Here is a 14,023-nt window from a genome sequence, read left to right on the forward strand (position 1 = left end):
ATATATATATATATATATATATATATATATATATATATATATATATATATATATATATATTACAGGCCTATGGGTATTCATTTGTACTTACATATTTGTATTCTCTCTTGAGCTCTATATCAGGGAATGTTTTATTATATAAAACCATGTAAAAACGAACTAAAAAGTAATAAAAACTACAGTCAAGTCAGTCAATATCAAAGGACAAAAAAGTCCACATTTTCATAATTTATCTGAGAAATATTAGAAAAAAAGACTAAAATCTTAGATGCTCCCTTAAAATCCCACTAGGTTTAAATAACATTGTCTTTCAATACATCATCAAAAGTGGCAATACAAACTGACACGATTATAACTGCATCTTTTAATATAAAGGTCACATTCAAATAGAAATGGAGAAACCTAACCAAAGACGAGCTCAATTTTATATAAATACAATCACGACAAGGCACATTCCCAGAAGAGGACTTTCAAGAAAAATCCACAATAAAGAACAAAGATCCTGTGATGCAGTAAATATAATGACTTATGCCAGCGGCCCTTAATTGAGTTAATTAATTGATTTGTGATTAGTGTGAAATAGGAAGCATGAAGGGGAATCCAGCCCGTCTTCACATGGTTCATTCTGGACTCACCTCTATGAAACACAGCTGACTGTCTTCATCTGGAGTCACACTTGAAACTCGTGACACCTTTAAAGGACTCTAATAGGTGGAAACATGAATGTGTTGAAAGTGGGTCATATATGTGGTCTGAATGTGAAATACATGTAGAAGTTGCTGCATTCTTGACCAACAAAAGGCAGACAGAGACTTTTTGGGCATGTGGATGGAAGACAACAACTCCCACAATGCACAGCTCTGCAGGCCACTCCCACTGATCTGCCCCCCCCTCCCCAGTCCCCCGGTGGTTTGCACTCACACATCTCCGTCTCTGGGAAACGAGGGACTGATGGAACCATTCAAACATACTACTGGGTTTCTAACACGGAGCTTCATGTGGGTTTCCTTTAATGGTGTCAGACTCAGCACTCTACATCAGTGGACATCACGGCTCGACTGCTCCCTCTAGCGGTCTGAGGATGTACTGACACTCAACATTCTCTTTGGAAAGTAAATGCATGAGCGCCACCTGCAGGTCTGTTCCAGCTGTTTGTTTGACACACACACACACACACACACACACACACACACACACACACACACACACACACACACACACACACACACAGTCTCATGTTCTTTCGTGTCTTTCTCCAGAATGTGTCATAATGCATATAACCAGGTGAGACCGTCACCATGGATACAGCTGTGGCTCCGCATCACAAGTCAAACAAGAGAAGGCAGGAAAACACAGACTTGTGACTGGACAACAATTTAAACCAGAAATTAAACCAGACAGGTAAGAAATAAAACAATCTCATTATGACTTTGGCAGTATTGTCCAATAAAACAGTGTGAATAGAGAAAATAAGACAGGGAATCACTGTGGTGAATATTCACTACATTACAAGGAGACCTTTGCAGTAGACTGGTGAGTCCTTCCTGACCTGAAGACCATGGTGAGGTGTCTGGTGCTCTGTCTGGTCCTCCTCATCACGACTGTAGGCTTCGCAGCGACCGAACCCCGCAGGACTGTTCCCTTCCCAGGTAGTAGGCCACGTTTAAATAGGGCTGCATGGTCATTATCATTATTATTGTTATTTAAATGTAGAATCTCCACACACCACACTCTGTAGACTCCAACCTGTCTGTCTGTGGATCCAGACAGACAGAGCACTATGGTTGGTAGGTTGACAACACAATGAGGAACAAACGTGCATCAAACATACTCAGACAAATAAAATGAACATGATGAAGAAAACACATCCGACAGCCGAACTGCAGTGAAACACGTGAACCAGGAAAGTAACTCCTCCGTCTGGTTCAGACATGAACCTGAAGCGGTTCACAGAGTCCGGCTTCGGCAGCTTGAGCTCTCTGATGATCAGAGACGACATCGGGCAGCTCGTCATGAGAGCCCGAGGGAAGGTGTTCACCCTTCACCTGGATGACATCACCAACAAGACCGGCGAGGTAACAGCTGATCACTGCTGTTGATAAATGCAACTGTGTTCTAACACTAATAAGAAAGAGTCCTTTACATCTTCACATACAGCAGAAACACAAGAGCTTCTGGTCTTTTCTTGAAGGCCGAGTGGACGGTCAGTCCAGCAGACAAAGCCCTCTGTCCAATGAAGGGCAAGGACTCTGAGGTGTGAATTATTAGAGAATGCTTTTTACCACCATTACCTTTTTTTCATTCACGTGAATCCCGTTGGTCCCCCCGACAGGAGTGTGATAACTTCATCCGCACGCTGCACACAACCGAGGACGGCAACATGCTCACATGTGGGACGAACGCTTTCAACCCGGCATGCGACCACGTAGTAAGTCACATGACTCAATGAAATACTGCGGTTCAGCAGCTTAAAGGAATAGTTTAAAACATTTTGTGAAATACACTCTACAGACGGCTAGCTAGCTTAGCACACAGACTGAAAATGGGGGGAAACAGCTAGCATGGCTCTGTTGACCAAGGCACCTCTAAACATCACTACATCACATGCTATTTCTTGCTTGTTTAATGTTTCCAGCGTTCGTGCTATGCTATGCTAAACTAAGCTAACCATACCATGTGCTGTCCTCCAGTCGGGAGAGTGGCATTGATCTGCTTAACAAACAGAGATGTATTGATCCCCACATGAATGCCTCATTCAACAGACGTTCACCGATGGAAGAGTCTCCCTGCAGGGACAGAAGCAGGAGGGAAGAGGGAAAGTTCCTTTTCACCCCCACCAACAGTTTGCTTCCCTGATGAACGGTGATATGTGGCTGCAAACAAATGAAAAGCTTAGTTTGTACATTTGACAACGATAACGACGCACCACTGTTTGCTTTCCACTGGGCAGGAAATACTTTGTACTCGGCTGCTTCCTCCAACTTCCTGGGCCCAGAGGTGGTGTTTCAGAGACACGGACCGAACCCTCTTAAGACATGAAATGAAGCGCTCCTGGTTCAACGGTAAGCCACTCGCCTGCAGGTACGTGTGCAGTGGAAGGTGCAGTGAGACAGGTTCTTAACGGTCTGGCTTTAGAGCCGACCATGATTTCCATCAGCCTCGCTGAAGCGAGCAGAGACGGTGAGGACGGCGGCGACGACGACAGCGTGTTCCTGTTCTTCACTGAGAACGGCGTGGAACGCCACGACAACACCTGGGTGTCGAGGATCGCCAGAGTGTGTAAGGTGCATCTCCAAAGGTGTCCCAGGTAGAAGCTCAAAACACCTACTTAAACTCAAGTTTTCTGGTTTTAGAGTGACTTGGGGGGCAAAAGGACCCTGCAGAGGAAGTGGACTTCTTTCCTGAAGGCCCGACTGGACTGCCCTTTTGGCGATGTTGGCTCATCGCCCCTGATCCAGGATGCTTTCCTTCTCCAAGCCCAAAATAACTGGAGGGAAAGCGTCTTCTACGCAACGTTCACCTCCAACTCGTAAGTTGCACTTATCCACCTCGTTGCTGTGGATGTATGTAGATGATGACGTGTTAAACATGTCGCAGATTTGTTCCGTCTCCGTCACAGGGAGTCCTCGGGTGCTTGCGGCCGGTCTGCTGTTTGTGCATACAAGCTGTCAGACATCAGCCGGGTGTTCGGTGGGAGGTAAATGGTAAATGAGGCCATTTACCATTTAGGTTCCTGACTGAGAGGCATTCTGGGAGCTGGGACACAAACACAGGGGAGGAGCCGTTCCCTCACCCTGGTTCAGTAAGAGTCAAGGCCAGAACACGAGAAAGACCACATCATAGTTAGGGCTCATTATCTTATCCGTCCTTCACATCTGTTTGTTGTCGTAGTGCATTAACGATGAACTGCGGGCCAAAGGTGTGATGACGTCTCTCGATCTCTCGGATAAAACCCTGCTGGTTGTGAAGAACCACCCTCTGATGGAGGGCCGGGTCCCGCCGATCTCTGGCAAGCCTCTGGTGGTCCTCACAGGGACACGGTTTGCCAAAATTGTCGTGGACCAAGTCACATCGCTGGATGGCCGACGCCATCCGGTTCTGTTAATTGGCACCGGTATGCAACGTAGACGTGCATTTACACCCGCCTACACAAGTCACCAATGAGCTCCATGTTGGATTCATCCGTCTCTCTCGTAGACTCCGGTTGGCTGCAGAAGGCGGTGAGGTTCGATGGCGAGGACGGCCGCATCATCGAGGAGCTGCAGCTGTTTCAGACTCCTCAGCCTGTCAACTTCCTCCAGCTCTCCTCCAAAAGAGTAGGCTCAGGTCTCGTAAAAATATCCCTTGTGACGCATCTCCTACCTGAGATGTAGTCAAAGGGTGTCAGGTTTAAACCCTGCTGTGGTTTCTTCAGGGCCAGCTGTACAGCGGCGCCGGTGACGTCGCCGTCCAAGTGAACGTACGCGACTGCAGCCGCGACACGGCGTGCGGAGACTGCCTCCTCGCCAGAGACCCGTACTGTGGCTGGGACCAGACCACGGGCCAGTGTGCGTCTGTGGGGCATCACCTGGGTTGATGTGAGGCTAATCCCTTATGATCTGTTGTTTCTTTACATGATGTTGATTTTGAGAGATTTTCTTTTTCTTGTAGGATTCAGAGTTTGACCGATGGAGACATGTGGCTGTGCCCGACCTCCGAGCGTAAGCCAGACATCCAGCTGCTCCTACAGAACTCATGATGTGTCTGACATTAGGATTCAAAGCTGGCAACCCATTATTTAAAATGACCTGTCTGCATACTTTAACGTTGGATCTGATACACTTTACAGAACTGAAGTCTGAATGTGTGTGTGTTCTTCCTCAGTGAAAAGAAAACCTGCCATCGTCATCCTCTTCAGGCACACAGCACAGTTCCTCCCATGTTTACCAGAGACAAACCTCCCAGTCAGCTGGCGGCGCTCTGATGGCGTCCTCCTCCCCGGTCCCCGACTCACCGTTCTGAGCCGGGGTCTCGTCCTCAGACCCTCCCTTTCTGATTCCGGCATCGACACCTGTGAGACGGTGAAGACAGTGAAGTTTAAGGTGCACCGGAGGACCGTGGTCCAGTATCTGGTCCGGGTTCAGGACCCCGACACTCTGGTCAGAACTATGACGGCGGCTGTGATCAGCTTGGCTGCCGGCTCACTGCTGCTGCTCGTATGCAGCGGCGTCGCCATCAGACGCCTAAAGGCCAACGGCTCAATCAAATCAGCTGTGGCAACGAAAACAACAACAACAATCAGCTGATCAGTGTGACGCCATAGTGTCACTACGACCAGATCACGGAGGGACGCGTGGAGGAAGGGCTGCTTCACTGTGACAGCTGTACTCATTCTCCCAGCATGCACTGGGGCAAAAGTGGTTGAGGAGGCAGACAGTGACAACACTTTGTTTCATTGTATTTTATTACATGTGAGATCCAATAAACACAAAACATAAGGCGAGTGATTATTCAGACTGGAGCCTTGAAGGAACACATTCATATTACAGTAAGAAATATTAGGGTCGCCATGGTTACGGCCACTTCAAAAGTACATGAATGATTACATTATGATGTATGATTATTATAAAAGGCATCATAATGCTAATGTTATTAACCAACAGAATGAGATTAAAACATATTATAAGTATTATTGTAATGTATTACAGACATGTCCCCCAACAACCTTTTCCATGGTAGCTACATTAGAGGTAAGATCGGGCCTAAAAAATCCAGCCCGACCCGACCCAGGCCCGCGGGATTAAAGCCCGACCCGGCCCGAACCCGAGCAATTAACTTGATTTGCAGGCCCGAGCCCGAACCAAACCCGAAATTTCATATTTTATTTGTGAGGACTCAGAGTACGTCCTTAAAGGAGTCATCACCTGGTTTTATACGTATCCAGCCCCCCTTGGATCGCTTTGGATCAATTCGTAAAACTTATTAGAAAAAAAAAAAAAAATTTTAATCAAACATTGAGCTTGTTCTGACCCTTTTTCGTACCGCGATTTTATCACGCGAGATTACGCGCGAGGTTTTGACTGGTCCGGATGTGCATTGTATAATATGTAATGAGGCGCGCGTTGATTCGCCGCAGGAAGGACAGAGCCGGGGGGGCTTGCCTGCATGCAGACTCCAAAACATAATGGCGGCGCTTCGGCGATTTCAGGTAGCGGACGGGGCGGGGTTGGGTGGTGAAAGAGGGGTGGGCTTATGCAAGTAGCCGCCACGGTGACGTCACCGAAGGCGCAGAATCAAAATCTCGTGCTTTAGGAATGCACACCCTTGTGTGCTATTCCTGTTCGGAAAAAGAGCAGAAGCGAAAAAACGGCGCCACTTTCAAACTCCAGCCTTTCAGGCAAGTTTCAACTGAGGTCAAACACAGATATGCATGTTTTAACAAGAGAAATTGCGATTTCCTGGTGATGACTCCTTTAAGAATCTAGCGCGGCACTTTAAGAGAGAGAGAGAGAGAGAGAGAGAGAGAGAGAGAGAGAGAGAGAGAGAGAGCGCAGAGAGAGAGACTGTGCTGCGGCTCCTGTCCCGTTTAGTTAAATAGCAATTACAGCGCCCTCTCTGTTTTTTTTCCCCTAATTATTTATTTTATAACAAGTATTCCTCAGTTTAGTATCTTATTCTCCACACATCGTTTATACATTTCTATAAACATATATTAAAAAGTGGGCTGCACGGTGGTGTAGTGGGTAGCACTCTCGCCTCACAGCAAGAGGGTCCTGGGTTCGATTCCCAGGTCGGCCTGGGTTCCTTCTGTGTGGAGTTTGCATGTTCTCCCCGTGTAAGCGTGGGTTCTCTCCGGGTTCTCTGGCTTCCTCCCACAGTCCAAAGACATGCAGGATGGGGATAGGTTAATTGATGACTCTAAATTGCCCGTAGGTGTGAATGTGAGTGTGAATGGTTGTTTGTCTCTACATGTTGGCCCTGCGATGGACTGGCGTCCTGTCCAGGGTGTACCCTGCCTTCGCCCAATGACAGCTGGGATCGGCTCCAGCCCCCCCGCGACCCTGAAAACAGGATAAGCGGTAGAAAATGGATGGATGGATATATTAAAAATAAATAAATAAAATAAAAAAATAATAAAAAAAGTCAGCGAGAGAGAAGCCCGGCCCGACCCGACCCGAACGTAATGATTGACATTTTATACCCGACCCGACCCGAAATTCGGGTCGGGTCGGGCTCGGGCTCGGGCTTAAGATCTTACCTCTAAGCTACATATATCAATTAGTGGTGGGCCGTTATCGGCGTTAACGTGCTGCGTTAACGCCAGACTCTTATCGCGCGATAAAAAATATCGCCGTTAATCTATTCTGAGAGTTGGGTTGGGAGCTGGGTCTATACCGGGGCTCGGATCCGACCCGCGAAGGAATATTTACTGGCCCTTTTAGTGGAGAAAACATTCAAACATGCTGGCCGTATAGGGGCCGATATGAGCTGCCCTCTCCTCTCCGCAGCAGAGAGACTTGCTCCACAAGACGCGCGGCCACAACAATCCTCACCGCGCGCCCCCGCTAGTTCTTCTTCCTGTACCTTGATGTTGTTCTGACGCCGTTCCGCCTCGTTGAACCACCACAATGGCGCTTTCTACTTGAAAACACGGCACGTTGACTCTGTATTTTGATAAGCTGCTGCACTCTTCAGACTCGTGGTGTGAGCGGAACCGGACCGGAACCGAAATCATGTCGAGCCATGCTACGGATCGTGCCCTTAGACAGCCTATGTTAATTAAATAAAGTTTGTTTTTTGATGAGCTGTGGAACTCTGAGTTAACCTATTTCTACCTATTTTTTTTTAACTATTAAGCTGTTGAGTAAACCTGTAAGTTATATTTTACTTAATAAAATAAGACAATATATCCACTCATACGTCGGTGTAGTGTTTAACAGTATCTGCAGCTATTAATGTGATGCTCATCATTTTCCAGACATATTTTTCCGGCCCCTCATTTTGGATGATTCCCATCAACCGGCCCTCATTCATAACTAATGGATAGCTATGATGACTTTCACTTTCATTTTAGCGTGGATGTATACCTGGCCAGATTGCACTGTAGGGGGCGAGAACGAGTCAGACTTGGAACCTGTGTAAGCCTGCTGGGAAATGACCACATCAAACGTGACGTGCTGACATGGATGCAGCTATGAAGGTTTGCTTCAGGGAACATGTATTTCTAAGAAGCTTCCCAATGGAAACCTCGACAACACTAAGGTTGTTTGCACCTTGTGGGGAATTAGTTAGTTAGTCATTATTTAGGTAGCACACATATTATGAATGCCTTCGGCAGAAATTAAATGAGCCATTTTAATCTAGATTAAAAAAATTAATCTATGCCCACCACTTATATAAATATATAGATATACATATACATATATAGATATGTAGATATAGATATACATATATAGATATACATATATAGATATGTAGATATAGATATACATATATTGATATACATATATTGATATAGATATACATATATAGATATAGATATACATATATTGATATAAATATATAGATATAGATATACATATATAAATATATAGATATAGATATACATATATTGATATAAATATATAGATATAGATATACATATATAGATATATAGATATAGATATACATATATAGATATACATATATAGATATATAGATATAGATATACATATATAGATATATAGATATAGATATACATATATTGATATACATATATAGATATAGATATACCTATATAGATATGTAGATATAGATATACATATATAGATATACATATATAGATATATAGATATAGATATACATATATAGATATATAGATATAGATATACATATATTGATATACATATATAGATATAGATATACATATATAGATATAGATATACATATATAGATATGTAGATATAGATATACATATATAGATATACATATATTGATATAAATATATAGATATAGATATACATATATAGATATACATATATAAATATATAGATATAGATATACATATATTGATATAAATATATAGATATAGATATACCTATATAGATATGTAGATATAGATATACATATATAGATATACATATATAGATATATAGATATAGATATACATATATAGATATATAGATATAGATATACATATATTGATATACATATATAGATATAGATATACATATATAGATATAGATATACATATATAGATATGTAGATATAGATATACATATATAGATATACATATATAGATATATAGATATAGATATACATATATAGATATATAGATATAGATATACATATATTGATATACATATATAGATATATAGATATAGATATACATATATAGATATATAGATATATAGATATAGATATATTGATATACATATATAGATATAGATATACATATATAGATATAGATATACATATATAGATATACGTATATAGATATATAGATATAGATATATGATTTTTTGGCAGATCAAACTTCACTGATAACGACTGTTGCTGTGATAGAATTGGTTATAAAAAGTGCCCTCCTTTTCCCCGTTGGTAGTGTGTAATACACAAACCGGAAGTGTAGATTTGTTTCATTGTTTTATTTGTTTAAAAACAAAGCATGTTGTGGATACTTTCAATATGTTTTAAATCAGAAAATCAAATAAAAAGACTAAATACATTTTTGACCTTACTGTATTCAAATGTGGCCTAATAATGTGTGCTGTGTTTACATTATATTACTGTACTAAACTGAACAACACAGACTGAAGGTTTGATCCAGATCAAAACCAAGATTGGATTACGTGATCTGATTTCAGAATCCGTTTTTCCTTTTGAAAAACCCATTTTCAATATTTAATCCAATCAGAAATCCTAAATCCAATGGGATTCCTTCTGAAAAACTGGGCCCTGGATGCCATTAGTCCTGCAGCACCGTGGACAAACGCCACATCAGTGAAAGTGGCAGTGAGCTGAACGCAGGTGGTGAAACATCAGAATTCAGGGTTCATTGTGATATTTACAAAGAAGAATAAAGCACCGACTGTTTGGAAGAGAGAGACAGACAAATGTTGTTCTCTGACCTCGTTGACAAAAACATAATGAAGGAGTCTCATTCTCCGCTGGTGGAAGGAGGACTAACCCCTCACCTGCTCTCCACTTTGCTTCATTTCTTACAGGAAAGATTCCTTTACGTTTAGACAAGAAGTCAGCAGCTCTACCAGTCAAATGTCTGCGTCTGCGTTGTGTTACAATAAATAAACCAAAATCTTCGTTCTAGTTGTACTGGACGTAGTGCTGCGTTTGATACAGTAGACCACGACATACCAGGCATTCTGGAAACATGGGTGGGGCTGCCTGGCACAGTCCTAAACTGGTTTGAATCGTACTTGAAACTCTGGTTACTTCCTGGTGTCTGAGATCTGCTACACATCGTCCTGTCGTCTCTCCTACATGTGAACAGTTTGGTAAGTGACAGTTTCTGATATTTCAAACATACAAGAATGAGACAATGTTCAGTCTTTACTGCAGTAAATGTACTGAAGCTGTAAAATACAGCTTCCACCTGAATGCATCAGTAAGAATAATCTAAGCATATCATGTATTATAGTACAACACTGTGTACTTTTACTGTGGATACTTTAAGTACAATTAGTACTAGTATTAGTGTTTTTACTGTGAAATACAGTAAATAAAAACATACTACAGAATTACATGTCGCCTAATAAACAAAAAAATAACTATAACCATACAAATTTATGGTGACATGGATCTGTTAGTTAAACGACAAAGTAAAACATGTCTTCTTGTCAACAACGGCGAGAAAGACAGTAACTACCCATATTCATTGTGAATGCAATTAAATTAAAGGTTCCCTATGTCTAAAAAGCCAGTCTGATTTGAGGAAAACACAGAGTCATTTCAATACTTCTAAAGGGCATTGCCTCAAGTGTTTGGTTTTTTGAGCTATTGTAAGTGTTTATTAGCAATGCTAGTTGAAGTCAACGTGGTCAGTTAGCATGTATCTGAATAAAATGTCCCTGAAAACACCGTTCTAACCATTAAACAACATTGTGTACTACTGTATGTCTATGTAGTATTTCATTCTTTCTATGTAGTATTTTTTTTTGTCTAAAGTTAACGTTGGTTTTGTTGTTGGTTTTGTTTTCTAAAGCTAACATTGGTTTTGTGGCGTAATATCGACCAACTGAATGTACAAACAGTTTGCTGAATGCCAGGAAAAAAATGTAAAATTCATGTCCATGTATACAAATGACTAGATTACAATTCCATAACTGTTTCACTAATTGCTGTGAGACTTTGTTGGAAGTTCATGTCCAACAAAAGGCCAAAGCAATAAACGTAACAATGTAACTTCCTGACCGGAGTTCGAGCTAAACCAACAAAAACACATGGACAAGGTCTAACTCCCTACGACAGGACGACAACGGTGTTTAACGACAACAGGGATTCATCCCTACTGCTTCATGTTGGACATTAAAGTCTGAGCTATTTACAATGTGAATACAATGTTAGCATTGAAGCTAAAGTTATCTATGAAGAAAAGCTCAAAGATTAACACAAGGACTAAATGCGTATTTGAGTCAGTTGAAATATTTTAACTGGAGCGGTAACTTTGTGTGTCGCTGTGTCCTGAAAGCCTTTGAGATTCTCCTGCTGTTGTCTGGACGCTGTACAACTCAAACGGGACCAAAACATTATTGGTCTCACCGTTAACTACCGTTCATAGTTTTCAAGAAATGAGGTCCCATTGGAGACACAGGAAGGGGCGGGACTTTGCCTCTCTGTTGTCAGTGTTACCGTAGTGACAGTGTGCGTCTCTGCCAGCAGGTGGAGACTCTGCTATGAATCAGTGTGAGGACCGAGAGGACGAAGTCCTTCCCTCTAAAACCACCCAGGATGGGGGACATGACAGCCAGACCAAAGCTCAGAGGTGAGACGAGGATCTCAAAGTGTCCAGGACTCAGATCACTCCACCATCATGGTTCTCACTCAACAACATGAATATACATAATATTAACTAGATAGCTTTATTGAGTTTAAAACTGAACCTTGTTATTATCTGACTGTCCTGAGGTGAAGAACCAGGTCTTGGTCCAGACCTTTGTAGTCCATGTAGGGGATGATCTGAATCTAGTGTCGACTCTCCTGTTGAATCCATTTGTTTTCACTTTGGTGAACAATCACTGAGACCAGAAGCTTTAATTGCCTTCAATACTGTTAGTTGTCTGAGAAGAAGAAGCAGTAAAGTTTGATGAGTCAAATAAATATTCAGATTAAATATTAACCTGACGCTGTAACCTGCTGACACTTCAGCTGATCAGCTTCAAATATTGAATGATAGGAATGAAAGTTTAACTGGAAATTCAGATCTTTTCTCTGTTGGTCTGTTGGACCACAAAAACACAGTGTCGATCAACAATAACTCACAACAGCTGATGGAATCTTCCACCTGAGTGGTTTGTAATTTACACACATGAAACATTTGCTGAATGAATAATGTGATGGTCTGAACTGCCAAACATCTCCCACAATGCAACTTGCCCCTCACACTACTTAGTTTGACAGCAGGATCGTTTTATGTTTATTTGCACCACTCATGACATTGCAGATAGGAAGGGGGGTTTCCTCCATATCGTGACCTATGTATCATGATCATATTGTATTGGGATAATATCGTAGTAAAAGTATTTCTTAAATTGTATTTATTGTATCAGGATGCAGCAGCAGAGACCAGACTCCCCTGGACCTGGACCTGGACCCAGCTGTGTGTCCATGAAGACTGACCGGTCTATGGGTCACCCTTTTGTCTTTAAAGGTGACCAAGCTGCTGATGGAAGGTAAGAACTGAACCTGAACTCTCATTCGAGGATGAATCAGGTCTAGACCAGCACCTTAATCAATAACTCAGAGTCCACCAGCCCTGAATCCTGCAACCCGTTCTGTCTTCTGAACCACGATGAGTGACAGACAGTCTCTTGTTTCCCTGAAGCTCGAACAGAAAGGACCAATTAAATCCTTTTTAACTGGGATTAAACTACAGAATATGAAATAAACAATCCAACCTTAAAGAGACAATGAGGAGAAAACCTCTTGAAAGAAAAGACTCATAGACGGGAAAAGTAAAGAGTTAATGACATAGAAGAGTAGCGGCCAGGCTAAGCTAAGCTAAGAACAGAAAGACTCCAAACTAACACCAAACTCGAGCACCGTCTTCCTCTTACTCAAGGGAGGTTGTAGAGTATTAAGTAAGACACTTTATATCCACCACACTCTTATTTTAGGTTTTACCTAGGGCCGGGACTCGATTAAAAAAATTAATCTAATTAATTAGAGGCTTTGTAGTTAATTAATCGAAATTAAACAATTAAACAATTTTTGCCATTAAGTGTAGCCAGTGGCGGTCCTAGGTTTCATGACGCCCTGGATGAACCTCACCTCCAGCACCCCCACCCCACCACACACACACACACACACACACACACACACACACAAATGGACCCCCCCTGCCCCCCCCCCGTTCACACCAGACGCTTATTACTCCGCGGCGGTCGACAAGGCTTCTGCTCAGCTGTTGTTCATTCAGAGCTATTTTTTTTATCATAACCTCATAAAATAAATAGTCCATGTTTCTGTAACCAAGAAGTTTGTAGTCTTCTTTTATTTATCCGTTCAGAGAGAGAGAGAGAGAGAGAGAGAAAGACACACACACACACACAGACAGAGAGTGTGTGTATGGTAGTAGACAGTAGTAGTGTAGATATACAGTTGAAATACACATATTTGTTTATCTACTCTTCACATTTATTAAATGTATGTCTCTTCTTGTTTCCCAGTGCAAATTTAGATACACAAATATCGCATTTGTCAATCGCGGTATTTTATTTCTAAAAATTGTCTCGTGTTTCTTTGTGTGATTTCCTGCGGCACGCGCAAAAAAATAGAGCAGACGCCGAAACGATTGCTTCACGGCGTGGGACGTCCGCGCCTATTCGGT

At 42.1% G+C, this 14,023-nt stretch overlaps 2 protein-coding genes and 1 pseudogene across 3 annotated transcripts in view; all 3 read left to right on the top strand.

The window, feature by feature from the left end:
- The window catches only part of LOC311016213 (NLR family CARD domain-containing protein 3-like), a 51,569-nt gene that overhangs the window by 30,621 nt on the left and 6,925 nt on the right, over window positions 1-14,023 (top strand). The window lies entirely within an intron of this gene.
- Window positions 1,932-4,900, top strand: LOC311016074 (semaphorin-4E-like; annotated as a pseudogene). Its single transcript, XR_014599471.1, has 14 exons — window positions 1,932-2,075; window positions 2,192-2,254; window positions 2,333-2,428; window positions 2,763-2,862; window positions 2,951-3,062; window positions 3,136-3,284; window positions 3,354-3,529; window positions 3,620-3,697; window positions 3,730-3,802; window positions 3,892-4,114; window positions 4,198-4,316; window positions 4,415-4,547; window positions 4,651-4,700; window positions 4,864-4,900. The product of XR_014599471.1 is annotated as a semaphorin-4E-like (transcript).
- Window positions 10,429-14,023, top strand: part of LOC311016207 (uncharacterized protein) — a 618,931-nt gene continuing 615,336 nt past the window's right edge. Inside the window, exons 1-3 of the mRNA XM_084013783.1 lie at window positions 10,429-10,472; window positions 11,857-11,959; window positions 12,744-12,866. Coding sequence (XP_083869909.1) covers window positions 11,871-11,959; window positions 12,744-12,866 — 212 coding nt within the window. The 5' untranslated portion in view covers window positions 10,429-10,472; window positions 11,857-11,870. The remainder of the gene's footprint in view (window positions 10,473-11,856; window positions 11,960-12,743; window positions 12,867-14,023) is intronic.

This window comes from Eutrigla gurnardus, assembly GCF_963514095.1.
Source record: "Eutrigla gurnardus genome assembly, chromosome: 7".
NCBI classification, from domain to species: Eukaryota; Metazoa; Chordata; class Actinopteri; order Perciformes; family Triglidae; genus Eutrigla; species Eutrigla gurnardus.